This window comes from Lepisma saccharinum, chromosome 1 (assembly GCF_977018435.1).
Source record: "Lepisma saccharinum chromosome 1, izLepSacc3.1, whole genome shotgun sequence".
Taxonomy (NCBI): Eukaryota; Metazoa; Arthropoda; class Insecta; order Zygentoma; family Lepismatidae; genus Lepisma; species Lepisma saccharinum.
The window spans coordinates 25,449,833-25,468,395 of NC_139229.1; the positions used below are offsets into that span (position 1 = coordinate 25,449,833).

The following is an 18,563-nucleotide window of genomic DNA, read 5'->3' on the forward strand; positions in this document are numbered from 1 at the left end:
TATTTTCCCGTACACAACATCGAAAATGGATTCGTCCGTCCACAAAACCCTGTTCCACTGCCGAAATGTCCATCCCCGGTACATTCGTGCCCACCGTAGTCGATTGCCTTTGTTCAACATGGAAAGGAAGGGTTTACGTTTCGCTTTATACACTCGGTAACCGCATCGCTGTAGGTAACGGCGAATGGTTCTGGTTTACACTTCAATGTGAAAGCGTTCTCGAGTCGACAGTCGTAATTCGGCCACAGAAATATCATTGTTGGTCTGGATATAGCGCCTAAATATCCGTAGGTCACGCACGCTCAGCAGGCATTTTCGACCGGGGGCCTTACCTGGCTCTGTAGTATCCGTATTTTGGTGGTGTATGATGATGCAGTGGACGGTTGACTTGGGTAAGTTCAGTTGGCGCCCTATTTCCCGTTCACTGAGTCCATCCCGTTGCAACTCCACCACTCTTCTCCTCACGGTGTTGTCAATAAGTTTGCCCCTGGCCACGGTGATAATGCACTGCGGTTCCTCGGTGCACAGCACGCGCTTATATACGGCGGACTCCCTTATCGTGTCCGTGGCGTCATGCTTCCGTCGAATGCGCCACTATCTGGAATTTTGCCGTATGGGTCTGGTGCCTGGTCGAAGTTCAATGTCACGCGTATTGTTCTCCGTTTTCGTTCATTACGTGACCTTGGGTGCAACATGCTGGGATCACGATTCTTGCCTGCTCACACGCCTCCTCTTACACACATGCGTCACTTCTGCGGGTCACCCATTCCACCGCCTATACCTCTGTGCATTTAATCACGTATTCCTTTCTGGTCGAACTTCATTGTCACCAAGGTTGTAGACCGAGGCGACAAGCAACATGGCCGCTTCCAGTCTGTAAAAAAGGATTTACTGCGCATGCGCGACCAACAAGGCGACAGTACTGGTAAAGGAGCCAATCCAATAAGTGGCATCTGCAGCGTGTCGTGTTTCGTCGGTGTGAAAGGTTGCATTTAGTTCTGTATGTTCGTTTTAACACTTGTCGCTTCGGGCTGAATTGTACGATTGTTCGCGATACGCTTAGCTGAGCATAAAGTGGACACGGACAAAAACAAATTTGTTTTAATGGAGATGTGTTCTGAATAAGGAGAATGTTCAATGTAAAGCCCTTTCATCACAACTGAAATTTGAAAGTTAAAGCAGAAATGTCTTGAACCAAGACGACTCTGACACCGTCTCATAATCCCAATTCAGGACTTCAGAACAACTTTTGTGTGTTTGTGCGCGCGACTCGGACAAAGTTTCAATTCCGAAAGAACGACTCGTAACCGCGGACACAATTTCTGTTCAGTGTCTGAAACCTCGTTTCGTCCCTTGCAGGACTCTGCTCTCAAAATAGCTTCCTTCTTCCCTGACGAAACTTTGTCGCAAAAGCTGGAGTTTGTAAAGTCTGTAAAGTCACAGAGTGGTCGTTTTTCAAGCGGCATCGCGACACGTGCAGGTCATAATCTGGGTTCAAGTGTTGATGAAAAGCCATCTCTTCGTTCATGAACATTGATGACGATGCAAAACATAGTATTTTCCATTATTTTAGCATTCATATTTTTTCTTGGTCTTATTAAGCCTATTGTCCCTTTTTTTAGAATTTTGTACTGTATTTTTACCATTTTCTCGGCTTTCTTAACTGCATTTCAATCCTTCATGTCATTATTTTAGAATATGCTTCTCCCAAGATTTTACAACTAAAATCTATCTCGTATTTAGGCCCAGTGACAAAGGGAGAGACAGAACAGACATTTTTTTCTCATAGTCACACGTAAATATAATAGAATTGAAGACTTAACGTTAGACAACTGCACTTTATCTTTCTGTTTCTCTAGCTTTTTGTTTCGCTCATCTTCCTCTCTGTTTCTCCTTCTGCTTCCCTATCTTCTTTCTTTCTTTGTTTTCTCTCATCTTTTGCTTCTCTTTCTATTTTGCCTCGTCTTTCCTTTCTCTTACCTCTCTTTTTCAGTTCTTCTATATTTCATCTTTCTGTCTTTTCTCTTCATCTCCCCGCTAGGGACCTGGAGAATGTTCTTAGCTGCTTCCTTCTTGACACGTGACACGAGGAGAGGGATTTGGCAACGGAGAACAAACTTCACGCTATAAAACACGCCACCTGGTCCCGTTCCTCCCGTCGAGAAGAAGTTCTTCTCACTCGACTGCGCATTGGACACAGCCGTCTCACCCTTGGTCACTTGCTGCAAGGGCTGGACCCTCCAATGTGTCGTGTTTCCAATATCGGTTTAAGTGTTCGGCATATTCTTCTTGAACGTGCCAATTTTGCCTTCCTCGCGGAGACTTTTAATCTTTCCAAATGTTTGTCATCCCTGTTGGAAGATGGCGATACTATTCTAGCAAATGTTTTTAGCTTTCTACGAAGAGCTTCTCTTTTCCAGTGTGCGAGAAGAAGTTCTCAGTTTATTCTTACTTCTTAATATGTTATGTTTGTCTTGTACAGGATCCTTTAAAACCTTGCACTTTTACCCTTTCTTAAGGAGCTTCTTATATCCCATGTTTCAACATTTTAAGTAGGAATTTAAGGTACGTGAGTATTTCCTCTCAATTGAAGGGTGCAAAATCTTTACTGTTTATCTTTGTATTTTACTGTCCTTTCTTCTTGTCATCTCTACTTTCTTTCTATCTCTGTAACTCTATCTCCTTCTACCTCTTTTTATTTTTTCCTCCACTCGTCGCTGCTGTGGACATGGTAGAGGGAGTTTATTTAGTTCTATCTTTCAATCGAGTGGAAACTTTAAGAAAGATCAGTCATATTTACGATAATTTTATCTCATTATTTATACTATCGAACACCCATTAGTTGTAGATTCTTTGCTTCTAAAATATTCTTCCAAATATTTGTTCAGTTAAGAACACTTTGATTTAATTTAACGATGAGGATGAGTGATGATTCGAACTCGGAACCCCTGACGTCGTAGCGCGCTGTGCAAACCACTCCGTCACGGAGGTCGATAGACATAAGTGAAATGGCACTTAATGAAGTACCACTGGCGTAAGCAGAGGGAGTGCTGAACGGGCTACACCCACTACGAAATTTTGAGAAACAACTTTTTTAAGAAGAGCAGTGAAGAACTAGGGGAAAACCGGGGGTGGGTAAATACAAACTCGCCTTAAAATGACCCTCTATTGCCATTTTTGAGAGTGGAAAGTTCTAAAAATACGAAAGAAGCTATGCACTATCCCCTTTACTATTCCAGCCCCTCCCGAAAAAAATTCCAGCGTACACCAGCTATTATTTATTTAGACATTCTTTTTTTCACTTTGATTACAAAATTTCTATAAACCGTTACCTTATTCCCAACATCCCGAAATTCTTAAAGAAAGTGTCAAGGTCTCAGACCAGAGCATCCGCGGTATGTACCGTGGAATGCACAAGTATTGCTCGGCATATGGACCATGAATATTTTGCATTAGTTTTTCTCTTGCATCATACGTGTTTTTAAGGACTGAATTTTTACATATGCTATTGCAGAGATTGTCATCAGCTTTGTTTCCATTCCTGAAGCTCTAGTTGAGTGAAGCAAAGAGAATAAAGATAGTGATTAAAAATGTGCTTGGTAATACTTATACATCCCACTCTAATACATCGTAGGACGCTGACGGTGCACTTTATCTAGAAAACCCCAATTTCCAGTTACGCTTAATCTCTTTAAGTACAGCTTCTCGAGCCAAGAACGAATCTGATCTTATAGAGAACAGAGAGGAAGTCTACATTCCTGTCTACGAACGGGGAAAATGCAGAGATAGGGTAGACATTCCCTTCTCTCGTTCCAATCGGCTCTGCGTTTAATCTTATTGTACTGTAATCTCACAAGCGCCAAATTACACTCTTGGATCCCGTCCACACCTGCGTCTCCGAAAGGCGGTTGACAACACAGGAACTTCTCAAATTGTTGTTCAGGAAAGCTGCACCCTTGAAGGTTCAGGGGAAGGTATACTATGGGCTGTTCCCTGATATGTAGAAATTTGGGTGACGTCATATTTATAAACCATCCTGTGCGCTTTGATTCACGGATATATTTGGTTAATTATTTACAACTATGATACAACTAATCGAATGATCGAAAATACGCTAGCGTACTTTATTATTATATTTTTTTTTCAAAAACTATTCAACCGGCTTCCGTGTCAGAATGGTGAGCACAGCGTGCTACGATACCGAGTCCCAGGTTCGAATCCCGGTCTTCATCAATTTAATCACATCATCGTCTTTCCTTATCTCGATTAGTCAAAGGAACAGAAAAGCGAAGTAAGGTAAATCACATCAATCAAGAAATCATATGGCAACACGGGACAATCTGGCACAAGCGGAAAACAAGCGGAGAGAACAAATGACTGTCCACTTTAGTTCGCGACTTTGCTGTTGTTCTCATCTTGATCAAGCTGTTCACTATACCGTATTGACTTCCTTTTCTCTCAAGTTGAATTAAAGTTGTAATTTGAAGCATTTCCGCCAAAAGAATGTGAATCTTCTAAGCAGTGTATACGTACTTGTATGGTAAATGGTAAATTCATACAAGTCTATGAATCTTATGAGTAGTGTGTAGGTGACTGTAGCGTAAATGGTAAATTCATACAAGTCTATGAATCTTATGAGAAGTGTGTATGTGGCTGTAGCGTAAATGGTAAATTCATACAAGTCTATGAATCTTATGAGAAGTGTGTATGTGGCTGTAGCGTAAATGGTAAATTCATACAAGTCTATGAATCTTATGAGAAGTGTGTATGTGGCTGTAGCGTAAATGGTAAATTCATACATCTATGAATCTTATGAGAAGTGTGTATGTGGCTGTAGGGTAAATGGTAAATTCATACAAGTCTATGAATCTTATGAGAAGTGTGTATGTGGCTGTAGCGTAAATGGTAAATTCATACAAGTCTATGAATCTTATGAGAAGTGTGTACGTGGCTGTAGGGTAAATGGGTAATTAATACAAGTCTATAAATCTTTTGACTATTGTGTTTGTAGCTACATGGTAAGTGAAAAATTAATACAAGTACAAGGGTCATCCAGAAAGTAAGTTCCGTTGGACAATTAAAAAAGACACAAAATGTAATGGAACAAACTACTTTATTGTACACTGAAGTACAAGCCTTGGACTATGTTTCAACATAATTGCCATCCCTGTTGAGACACTTATCATAACGAGACACAATATATTGTATCCCCACATCGAAGAACTATGCCACCTTTGTTGATAGCCAAGTGGTAACAGCTTGTTTAACCGCATTGTCATTCTCGAAGCTCTGGCTTGCAGGTGCAAAAAGAGATTAAAATCAGACGAAGCGAGATCTAGGATATACGGGGGATGAGGAAATGTTTTCCAGCCGAAGTCTGTAAGAAGTCGTTGCGTTGCAGCTGTGAATGAAAACAACACCACGGCTCAACATGCCACGTCGCTTGTTTTGGTTTGCGCGCTGCAATTTTCGTAGAGTCTTGCAATAGGTGTTGGTGTTCATGGTTTCGCCGCGCTCCATAAAGTCCTGTCACGTGCCAGTTTCGATGACACAATGAAAGTTGCAAGGAGGAATGGTTTCTCGGAAGCGACGATAGATGGCAGCACGCCATATAAAGAAGAGCAGAGCTCATTGTACAAACTAGGAGCGGAGAAGAGGGATTATATATATTATAGTAAATTGAGAAATATGTAAAGGAAGAGTATAAAAATTATAGAAGGAGTGAATAAAATGTTGTATATAGTAATTTGAAAGAATTAAGAATATAGCCGCATATGAAACGTTTAGGAAATTTATTAAGCGAGCAAATGAATTCAGAAATGTATCTCAATCTCTTTTAATTTCTCTGACGAGGAGAACATCGTCAGTGTTTTGGTTGTTTGTCCCCGGTGGCGCTGTGGTAAATTAGACGCCCCGAAGCACTTTACGGTTGCGCTTCTTTTTAGTCGCACTGGGCCATTGGCAGCGCTTGTTATTAGCGATCCTGGTTATTCCCCTTCGGTCGTTACATAGGAGGTGGCGCTAGTGTCAGTTTAGTCGACCCTACTCCTTTATATTAGTATAGCTTGTATCGTTTGCCAAAGAAACGGGGAAAGGGAAAGAAGACATATATAAGGCATAAAGAAAAGGAAGCGAGACGACGCAACTAGATTTCTTATATATAGAAGAAATAATAAAAGAGGTCTTTTCCATAATCAAAGAAGAAGAAGCCTATTCCATAATCAAAAGGAAAAGAAGAAGAAGCCTTTTCCATAATCAAAGAAGAGAAGAAGAAGAAGCCTTTTTCCATAATTAAAGAAGAAGAAGCTTATTCCTATAATCAAAAGAAGAAGAAGCCTTTTCCATAATCAAAGAAGAAGAAGCCTATTCTATAATCAAGAGAGAGAAGAAGAAGAAGCCTTTCCATAATTACGAAGAGAAAGAAGAAGATTTCCTTTCAAGAAGAATGTAACCGACGTAAATTTTCGATATATTTCAATGTCGCTATATATATTTTTTCTCTGTATTTTGTATAGTTCTCAGAATATAGATCCGCATTTAACTATATCCTCTTGGCTATAAAATGCTTTCTTATTTGGAATTCTCAAACAAAGAACCTATCCCCTGAGATTAAGATATCTGTAGCCGTGGTAAATAACATTTAAGTACGTACCCACAAGGGGCGTAGCAGTCCACAAGCAATACACACTGTCTGTTCCAAAAACACCGTGCACAGGATCTTCCGAGTGGTATTTTGTGGCGAGGACGTGTGCTCTAGTCCATGGACTATCGTTTTGTTTCCGGAGTATCATGCAACACCTATGTCTCGTCCCAAGTCACGATAAGATTCGAGAAGATGCACACTCTTGCGATTGCAGTGCAGCTGTGGCATAATTTACAAACGGAACTTACTTTCTTCACGTGGTTGTAAGTGAATCGCTGCAACAGTGTACATGTAGCTGTATGGTAAAAGGCAAATTAATACAAGTTTATGAGTGTTTTGAGCATTGTGTAAAATAAACAAAATCAATCAATCCATCATTTAGGGAAGTGTTTAACTAGCTGTATGGTAAATGGTAAATTAATGCAAGTCTATATCTTTTGAGCGGTGTGTATGTAGCTGTATGTTAAGTGTATTACATCTAAGGGTTTTTAAAGCTAAATTCGCACCTGTCCTGTGACTAATGTTGCGACTTTTGTTTTTTCAGATTCAGCCCAGTTCGAAGTCACTGATGATGGCATAATTCCTCCAGTTCCATGCTTCACTTCCCTTCGGAGGTATTGGGAACCAAGTGCGATGAATTCTCAGATTGCATCGCCGCGTTAGCAGTCATGGAGGAGGACAGGCTGCTGCCGGGATTCGAGTTCCCAGTCTTCAACTTCACCGACTGGAACTCTACCAACAACTCCTTCGCCCAGTCACCCCCTGAACACCCGAGGGACGAGGAACTGGCCAAGTTCGAGATAGCCACCCTGGCTCTCATCTTCGTTCTGACGGTCCTCGGCAACAGCGCCGTGCTTCTGGCCCTCTACGCTCGCCGTGGGAAGCTGACGAGGATGTACTACTTCATCCTTCATCTCAGCATCGCCGACCTGATCACGGCGTTCTTCAATGTCCTCCCGCAGCTCGGCTGGGAGGTCACGTACAGGTTTGTCGGCGGGAACTTCTTGTGTAAGGTCATCAAGTACATGCAGATCTTCGGACCGTACCTCAGCTCCTACGTGCTGGTGATGACGGCGATAGACAGGTACCAAGCCATCTGCTTCCCTCTCACGTACTGTACCTGGACTGCTAGGCGTTCTAGGATCATGATCACAGTGTCGTGGTGCCTCTCTCTAAGCTTCTGCCTTCCTCAACTCTTCATCTTCTCTTACCAGGAGGTGATGCCTGGGGTTTATGACTGTTGGGGGACCTTCGTGCAGCCTTGGGGTCCGAAGGCGTACGTGACATGGTACAGCATGTCCTTCTTCATCATCCCACTGGTGATTGTGGTGTTCACGTACTCTTGCATATGTCGCGCTATCTGGGTGAACTTCAATCTGAAGCTAGGTGACGGCCGGCGCTTCAGTCTGAAGAAGAACAGGTTGGTGAAGTTGTGCGATAAGTTCAGGAAATCCCGTCCTACGTCCACAGACTTTTACTGGGAGTCCAGTTCCGAGAGGAACTGCATCACTGGAGGCTCGGTGTTCTCCGGTGTACAGAACGGGGATAAGTTCTCCAGAAGCTCCCCCGCGACCCCCAGGGTCACCGGTCTCCAAAGAGGGTCGCCACCCAATGGGGAGGAGTCGAGGGGACCCGTAAACCCCCGTACTCACTCCATCAAAGGAATCTCCAGAGCCAAGATCAAGACTGTGAAGTTGACAGTTGTTGTCATCGCCTGCTACATCTTCTGCTCATCTCCCTTCATCTCGGCGCAACTGTGGGCGACGTGGGACCCCAACGCCATCAAGTCACCCTTCTGGACAGGTAAGTTCCTCCACTTTGTGCTTGGCTATTGATATATAATGAGCTGGGTAGATTTGTCCATTTCTAACAGTCCCACTGAAGTGAAACGAAAATTATCCCATCTCAAAAGAAATATCCTTTCGAAAAGTATTTATTTGTATTTATATTAAGGTTGAGCCGATACCCACACTGATACCGATATTCTTACCGATCCCCCCTGATACCGATACTTGGTACACTGTGATAATTCAAAGTTTTTCAAAGTATTGGTTAATATTATTGGGTGAGTATTTCACTCAAATCATAGGCATAGATTTACCACAATTTTGCTTTAAAATATTCAAAAATTACATCATAATATTAAGATACCTGTTATGTAATCACGAAATACAGTAAATGGTAACTAGCTTCCATGATTATTAGCCTCCGTTAAAGTGTCGTGCAAAACTTTAGAACGATCAAAACAGAAAAGTATCGACCGATATCTTCTTCTTCTATCTTCATATATATTTATATATATAATAATGAATGTATGTGTGTGTTTGTTCCGGCATAACTCTCGAACGCCTGGAGCGATTTCAACCAAACTTGGTACACATATCACTTACAATCTGAAAATAAATACTGTGGGGGTAAGACACCCCTAGGGGTGAAGGTGGGAAGGGGTGATATGTAAAAATAATCGAAAACGACCGATATTAGAGTGGAATCCATAGTTTTCGGGGTCGCTATGATGAATAGTGACACTCCCAATGCCGCTCAACTCCAAGTTCATCACCTATCTGGATGGAGGGTGAGAGGGGGTGAAAAATAAAATGTAAAAAATGACCTAGATTAGTGTCAAATCCATAGTTTTCGGAATCTCTAAGCTAATTGGTGACATTCACAATGCCCAAACTTGGTACACATATGACTTACAATCTGGAAAGAAATACTGTGGGGGTAAGACACCCATGGAATCCCTAGGGGGGGAAGGGGGTGACATGTAAAAATAATCGAAAACGACCGATATTATTGTGGAATCCATAGTTTTCGGGGTCGCTAAGATGAATAGTGACACTCCCAATGCCGTTCAACTCCAAGACACCCCTGGCACCCCTAGGGGTGGGGTGGAAAAAGGTTGACATGTAAAACGATTGATATTAGTGTGGAATCCATAGTTTTCGGGGCCGATGAGATGAATAGTGACACTCCCAATGCCCTTCAACTCCAAGTTCATTTCACACTATAGTTAGAATTCATTGTATTCCTGTCTAATAGAAGATCAGGATAAATAAATACCCGGGCAAAGGCGGGCAATCAGCTAGTTGGTAAATAGAATCCAACCGATACCATCAAATACATATATCGGTATCGCCTCAGCCCTAACTTAATAATGGCCGTACTGCATACAACAGTGTAGAAAGATAAGTTCATCTTGCTACACGGCAAGATGATCGTGCCCGAAATCCTTTTACATCCATCATTTTGTCTCGTGGCTTTCTGAGCAGAAATTTTACATTACCGTACACAGGTTCATCAATCGAGGGGCGCCTGCGCAGTACGGCAATATGACGGGACAAAACCCTATTATATGCATCATCTTTCTGAGCAGATCGGGAAGACTATGATTACCGACTTTGATTTTTCACAAACGCCATAACACCGAAAATTTTCACCCATTCGAAATCTCGAAATAACGCGAATTGTGGCCTTAAAAACTAAAAATCCCGGAAAGTGCAACATTTCTTGCGTTTTAGGTTAAAAATGCCATATTTATGCGTGAATAACGTGCACATTTCCCAAAATGTTATCCCAGAAGAACTACGGCCCATGTTACATATGGAATAATTCCGACAGCAATATGAAATTCCCACGATTTTCGCCTATCGGAAAATTTTGCATCACCGAGCAAAGTGGCTAGCTTCTGGCGGAGACCGAGAGCGCATCTACCGTCACACGGAAGCCGTAACATCCGTATTTGTCGCGCAAGAAGTAATGAAAAATAACTTCCTCAAAAATCGCTTCCAATGCATGAAACTGTCACGAACAGCCATAGTCCAGGTAACCTACAAATTATACTAGTTTAAAAGCGCAGTGAAGGCATCATATTAGGTATATTTTGCAGAAATTGGTGCTAAAATTAAAATGTGCCTTTTAGTGGAAATAACACAGAGAAGTTTTAAAAAAATAACACCGGATTTGGGAAAAAATAGCACCGAACGATCACGCTTCCTAACTATGATGTATGGAATTAGTAAGCACTTGTTTTGATGAGTACTTTTCCTTTATGTTCATACTGGTGCGCATGCGCAGTACGAAGTAGTTTAATGAGCCCAATACACAGAAAGGTACACATAATATTTGGCCGGTTAATTCGAGCTCTATGGTATCAACTCTCATAAATTTGCATATACAGGGTAATTCAAAATGAATGGTGCAACTTTACACAGTTATTATGACGTTACAATTTATGATAGATAATCAGACAAGGCATCAATATAAAGAGAAACTCTGTAAGTTTTACTCACATGACTTACATTATAAAGATTCAACATGGGAACCACATGTAACGGAGAAAAGATCCAAACGATAATCAAGAACCAGTCAACGGTTTCGAAGGCACCGACAATTCGCAGTTGTAACTTTGGCAAATCCTTCGGAAGGGTGAGACATATGCATTACTACCGAAAAGCATGCGAAAATGTCTTTGTACCATTGTGATTCAATCAGTTCTCGATAGCTCCAACACACAATACGCCTTCTACTGGTCATTAGCCATTTTGCGACACTGGCGATCCTAGTGGAGCATCGGCTAAGCATAATAAGCCCGCCAAGTGGGAATAAAACTTCCAGAGTTCTTCTTTATATTGATTCCTTGACTGATTTCCTATCATAAATAGTAACGTCATAATAACTGCGTAAAGTTGCACCATTCATTTTGAATTATCTTGAACTATTTTGAGAAGAGAACTCTAAGACTCAGTACAAAAGTCGTGTTGATGGATGCAATTCATTGCGTAACCTTCCAGAATTGATTTCTTCCCTTTCCACTTCAGCATCCCTCTCCCTTTTCCCGGTAGTTCTGGGATGAGGGGTGCCCACTAATTATCCCTTGGAGAGTACAGGAATCAATTAAGTCAAAGGGACTTCATTACATGAGTCGACATTTAACTTCAAATTATGGTTGTATTCGCAGGCCACAGTTTGACTTTGATACTTTTTTTCTAGAGGTTTCGGCATCCATTCCATTTTGCTGGAAATGATTATTCCATACAGACCTAGAAGGATGAAAATGCGTCTCTATTTCTGTCCTTAGGAGCGTGCGCTTGAGGACCATGCTAAAGATGAGAGGTTGTGAGAACTTTGTTTTTTGATAGAGTATCCATCGTCTGATCCCAGACGGCAAATTAAAGTTTTTCGGACGTTAAGCTGTATTCCCAATCCATGCTATATTTTGCTTGCAGCGTAGACACAAAAGCACTCTCCTTTATTCCTGCAGCCTCACATGTACACGATTTAGTCACACACATAATGCAGCTCTATAGTTACTGTTATGTGTAAATCTTCTTGACATACAAAAATACACATGTTAAGAGTTGAAATTCATAAAATATATATTTTAAATTATAACAAGGTGAACTGTTGTTGTTGTTATTTTCTTGGCTCACGCATATTTTTGCGATTTCTAGCCAAAGTTTCTGAGTTCAGGTTGCTCCAACATGTTGATTAAAATATTTCACTTTCTTCAAAACACTATTGACTTCTTATTGAATGCTGTTGTCCACCGTTCGTAGATAACTGTTCTTGGTAAGTTATATAAATACCATCAAGGTTTTATTTGTGTATGGTCTGCAAGCAATTTATGTGTGTTACAACTCGTAAATCAAGTGCTGTTTTTATCAGACTAGTACATACAGGTTTAGCTCCCTTTCGCACAAAGTACATTGATTGGTTGAATAGGGAAATTCCAATGGGACATCAATTACGGGATAGGTTTCTGAATAAAATAACGCATCTGCAAATACTTTGAGTTGCAAGTTCATAACTGATACTACTCAAGCCAAATATGCAACAATAATAATAATAATAGGATTTCCATTCACAGTTAATAATGAACAAATAAATTATAAATTTAAAAATTTTACCCTATAAACCACAATATAAATTATTATGCTTCAGTATGATAACCAAATAATTTCACTCAATTCCCTTCTCTAACCGCCGTATCGAGCCTTCACGATGGCACATTTGTAGCGTCGTCGCCTTGTAATCAGAGGGTCCTGAGTTCGATAGCCGGTAGAGAAACATAGTGGTTCGGGTCCATCTTTAAACTGTGGATCCAGTCCCGATTAGGCTTTCTGTACATAAAGTGGACTTGGAAACAATGACTCTAACTGCTGTGGCTTGCATGACTGTAGCCGGACTGGTTTACAACTGAATTTTTGTTTAACAATAGAATAATACAATACATTAACAAATAAGAGTTTTGCACAATCAGGAACGATAACAGCGTTCTATAAAGGCAATAACATATTTGGAAATTAATAAACATATAACGTAATTCTTACGTAAGTATTGCTAACGTTTTTTCAACTTTAAATGCAAGGTATCCAGTAGTTGCTGGGTCTTTGATGTCAGTCTCTGGATGAGGCACACTATTGGTTTCCATGAATCCTCGAAGCAGGAGTGCCTTGCGGGTTCCCAGATCAAATTACAGAACCAGACACTTCTCGGAAGTCGAATTACTTAGCGACTGAGAGCGACGGGGGCATAGACCCCTCCTTTGCTATTCTGGGGAGGGCGTAATCTTCCAGAAGCGCGACGGGAAAGGCGCTAAATCAAAGACAGCGTTTTCGACTCCGGGCCGCTACACCCCCTTCCTTCCCCGACTCCATGGGAGGGTGACAGTGAAGCACAGATAGCGAAGGGCGAATCAATTGACTCTTTCGGAAGATTCGGTCGGTTCCAATACACGCGACCGATCGATCTTGTTCTTCTTCTCTCTTTTTGGAGAAATCGAAGAGATGTATCTCCCGAGAACGATAAATCACGCCACGTTTTCTGACTTCGACTCAGAATAACCTTTGATAGGTTATGTCTTCTTCCTATTGTCTATCACAGAGGCGTATCTCCTACAGTAGATTTAGGGGTTCTGCAGAATACATACAGTGCCTTTATCAGTCGAGTAGCCTGGGAACGGCGGTTAGCGCGGCGGAAAGTAAGATCGCGTCTGCCGGCAAACAGGATGCAATATCCGCGTAACTGAAGCCGCTAGCTATGTAATGAAAGAAGCTCGTACAATTACATTGACAGTTACAATTAAAATGAGCACGTACCTTGTTACACGATGTGTTTTCCTTCTTTCTTTCTTTCCTTCTTTCTTTCCTTCCTTCTTTCTTTCTTTCCTTCTTTCCTTCTTCTTTTCTTTCTTTTCTTTTTCTTTTCTTTCTTTCCTTCTTTCTTTCCTTCCTTCTTTCTTTCTTTCCTCCTTTCTTTCTTTCCTTCTTTCTTTCCTTCTTCTTTTCTTTCTTTTCTTCTTCTTTTCTTTCTTTCCTCCTTTCTTTCTTTCCTTCTTTCTTTCCTTTCTTTCCTTCTTTTCTTTCTTCCCTTCTTTCTTTCTTTCTTTCTTCCCTTCTTTCTTTCCTTCTTTCTTTCCTTCTTCTTTTCTTTCTTCCCTTCTTTTTTCTTTCTTTCTTCCCTTCTTTCTTTCCTTCTTTCCTTCTTTCTTTCCTTCTTTCATTCTTTCTTTTCTTTCTTTCCTTCTTTCTTTCTTTCCTTCTTCTTTTCTTTCTTTTCTTCTTCTTTTCTTTCTTTCCTTCTTTCTTTCCTTTCTTCTTTCTTTCCTTTCTTCTTTCTTTCTTTCCTCCTTTCTTTCTTTCCTTCTTTCCGGAAATGATGCCGTCCTGCATCCCCACATTTACGGCATCTTTTTAGTAAATTCTTCAGTTTCTTTTCCAAAACTGCTTCAATTTTCCTCCTCATATTTTCTTTCAATTCTTCTAATGTATGGCTTCAGGTTTGAATGCTTGGTAGCTTGCCACGCAGACATCATGAAAATGTCTCCTTCTTGTGCAAGGCGCCGGAGAGATTTTTGATCGTACTTCAACGTTTATCCCCATTAAGCACACGTCGTTTTACCCTTTGCTTCTTATCAGAACAGACCCTGATTTCCTAAATTTCTTCACAAGTATCCGAACACTGTCTCTGTGTGGAACAGGAACATCTGCGAATTCTGCTGCAAAACGCCTTCTAACTTCCCTACAATAATTCGTAATGACGTAAAAGTCGTACATAAAAATTCGTTGTTTTAAATTGTACATATAGCGGGACATTATTACACAGCAGAAAAGCAGCACCAATACGTAAACTAAAACAGAACAATCTAAAACACTTGTTAACAACTTAACACGTCACAAACACGTGTAACCTGGACACCAGTTATATGGATAATGAAGCACTGACTGGCCAGTGGCAAGTCAGCGTACAGCTGCGGGTCTAAATGCCGGCAGACGCGATCTTACTTCTTGCCGATCCAGCCGCCGTTCCGCGGCGACTCGTCCGAAAAAGGCACTCTATTTTATATCCTTTAGTCTGCTTTACGCCGCATTTATACATCTTGGATTAATCACAACGATGAATAATGAACTGAAGGAATCCATGATAGGATCAACACAATTCCTTGCCTAGGATTTGAACCTAAGACCTAAAGAAGAAAAGTGGGAGTACCCGGGGGAAGAGAGAGAGAGAGAGAGAGATCTATCTATCTCTATCACTATCTCTATATCTGGTGAAAGGGGAAGGACCCAAAGAAAGGAAAAATGTCCGCCCCTCTCTCTCTCTCAGGGAGAGAGAGGAAGGGGGAAGGACAGGAGGAGACCTGAGAAAAGCGAAAAGAGTGCTCTCTCTCTTTCCCTGAAAAGAGAGAACAGATAGAGATAGAGATAGATAGAGGAGAAAAAGAGAAAGAGAGAGAGAGAGGAAAAAGAGGAGTACAAGGCGAAAGGGGGAAAGTAAAAAGGTAGAGAATGAAGGAGAAGGGGGAAATAGACAAAGAAAGAAAAATAAAGCTTTCTTTCTTCCTCTTTAGTCCGAGAAGAAGGAGAAAGAAGAGAGAGTGAGAGAGAGAGAGAGAGAGAGAGAAGGTGAAATCTTTTTTTCTCCCTTTTCTTTCGAAATAAGGGAGATAATCCTCTCTCTCTCTCTCTCTCTTTCTCTCTCTCTCTACCTCTCCTCTCTTTTTCTCTCTCCTGGCCTCCCTCTCTCTCTCTCTCTCTCTCTCTCTCTCGTCTCTCTGTACTCTCTCTCTCTCTCTCTCTCTCTCTCTCTCATCTCTATCTATCTCTATCCATTTCTATCTCTATCTCTATCTATCTTGTCCTTCTCCTCCCAGATAAAGATAGAGAGAGAGAGCACTGCCTCTTGTTTTCTTTTAGCTATTCAATGTTCGATTCAAGACATTAGTCATTAAAATGATTGGCAGATCTGGGGGTCGTTGAACTCTCTTGACCAAGACCATCTTGAGGTTCAGGCCACAGCGCTCAGTCAAGCTGGAGGCGATCGTCTTAACGATGTAAACCCCTTGTCGTAATTTTACCGTAGATAATTAAGGTATATTTATTTCTTTTATGAAGTTAAATTTTGACATTTACCTTCCCAACGAATATAGAAGAAAAATGTATAATATTGAATATTTACACCAAAATTTTCATTCAGGCCACCACAAAAATTCCTACCATAGCACAAAGAGAGAGTTGAAAACCGTTAGAAACTTCCTGGCGGAAGAATTAAAACATTGTATATCGTTGAAAAATATTATCGGGAATATTTGTCAGCTACAGTAAAACTCGTAACCGCTTTTGTATGAACTTTTGTATGTAAAATCAATTGATTAAATAAAAAAAACATGTTAGGTTGACTGTAAACTTTCCAAGTTACCTAATCAATTAAATTGTCTTTTACCCAAAAACAATATAAACTTAAACTTTACCCAAAATTAATCAACCAGATAATGCACATATTCTGCTTAGCTATACAATCTCAATACAAAAGCTTAATTTCTATATCCTTGCAGCAAAAGCGAAACAAATTGGTACAAGGGTAATGTTACATTTCTGTGAATAAAGACTAAACCTAAATCATTTGTCATATTGTAATTTCGATGCTATTGACTTTATTGAACGAAAGATAATAAACAAATTAAATCTTTTCATTGTCGTTAGTAAGATCTGTGACAATATCTTAAGAGTTTCATTGAAAAAAAGCAGACTAATATTTCGATCTTAGCCTTCACTTGGGATATAAACATTTGGAATATTTCCTTACACTGTTTTACATTCTGTTAATAACATCGTGAAGAATGTTAATAAATTATGAAACAATAAACATTATCACTGATTTAATAATCAAAGTTACAAACATTGAAGCTTCACAAAGACAAAAAATAAAAAGCAGTTCATATGAAACAATTTTATAAAATTTAACACATTTGTACTTCATATTAACATAGCTAGGTAACAAAATGCTTTCTGTGTGAAAACATTTGTATTTGAAACATAAGTAATATATTCGTGGATAGTATTACACACGAATATTTCATCAAAGTTCTTGTTACACATCGCACCCTTGTATTTGAATGTACAACATATCTTCCGATTAGCATAAAGAAGTATAAAGCGGGATAAAATGAGAATGTAAATGTACACGTGTATCAACTTTGCTCCGTTGTATACCTTTCTTTCATTAAGAACATTTTGAAACTGAAAATTTGTGTAAATAATATGAAAATTGTATCGAATGCTTGCATAAAATTTACGCTAACAAATTGCTTTAGTAGACACGAACGTAATATTTTAAACGTTGGCTAAATCTTGAAACAAATTAATTTGCAATCATAAACAATAATCTTAACGTTTACCAACGTTTGTAATAATTCAGGGTAAATTATTTATTATTTCTAAAAAAAAATGTTGACAAGAGATAAAACATGACCACATTTAAGATTATATTAGATGCCTATTCTGTACACATGAAATGTTTACATCATGAACTATTACTCTTATTTATTTCTGAGTATAAAACCTTTGTTACTTGTATCTTTTCATAGGGCTGAATCACATGGAATTGCCCTAAACATTTCTCATTTTCAGCAACATGTTGAAGAAATGTGAACGTTACTCTTACCTTTTTCATCATAATTGCCTCTGCAATTGAGCACACAACACTTATACAACATACCTCTTGCACATTTAAGCATAATTACACGTCATGAAAACTCGATTACAGTTCCTAAATTTGCATTACAATTCCATATTCACTAAAAAGGTCCAACATTGATTCCGAAGAAGCAAATCAAACATGGCGGCTATCTCGCCTCCAGTTGATGACGCTTAGTCACGTGACCGGAGCAAGCCATGAGGCTTTCAGATTGAGAAGGTAATGCCTTGACTCGGTTACATTGTTGTATACGCAAGTATTAATCCACGTTTTATATCAGTATAATTCATCTGTTTTAGAGAATAAGCTTCTTCAGTGAACTACGTTGGGGAAAAAACACTATGGTTCCAGAGTTAAGTATTTGAACCCCCAGGGTAAAAACCCACCCTGATTGCACGGCGTAAATTCCCGATTAGTTCTCAGGTTGCCGTGGCAACCAGGATTACATTGCACCACTGAGCGGATCACGCTACGTTAATGTAATATTATAAAACAGTCATCTGTTCGATACTACATTTGATGTCATTTTCTTGCGGTGGGAGGATTGAAATGCATTGTGACAGACAAATAGAGACTAGGAGGTTAAAGGGAATCTTGCAGTTTCATTGTCGAATGCGTTGTACACTTCGGGTTCTTCGTGAGATCCCGAAATCCCGGAATTGCAAGATTCATAGTCCCGGATATTAGAGATCATTTCGCATATCTTCCGTAAAGATTCTCAACAAATCCGTTCGTTTATCCGTTTTCGGATTCTCAGCATATTCTTGAGATGTTTACATTTTCCTCTAAAACAGATCTCTACATTACTAAGTAATTGTGCAACGATTATCTTGAACTTTTATTTGTTAATTATTTCCTTAATTTCAAAAACCATTCTTGCCAGAATAACTTGAAAAAGTAAATAGCGATCTGAATACACAGATTATTCGTAAGATCCGGATGT

General features: G+C 40.0%; 1 protein-coding gene across 3 annotated transcripts in view; it reads left to right on the forward strand.

Annotated features, from left to right (window-relative positions):
- The window catches only part of LOC145993845 (isotocin receptor-like), a 931,661-nt gene that overhangs the window by 821,949 nt on the left and 91,149 nt on the right, over nt 1-18,563 (forward strand). For all 3 annotated transcript variants that reach the window (XM_083129715.1, XM_083129707.1, XM_083129699.1), the window contains one exon: nt 7,188-8,446. In XM_083129715.1, coding sequence (XP_082985841.1) covers nt 7,237-8,446 — 1,210 coding nt within the window. In that variant the 5' untranslated portion in view covers nt 7,188-7,236. The remainder of the gene's footprint in view (nt 1-7,187; nt 8,447-18,563) is intronic.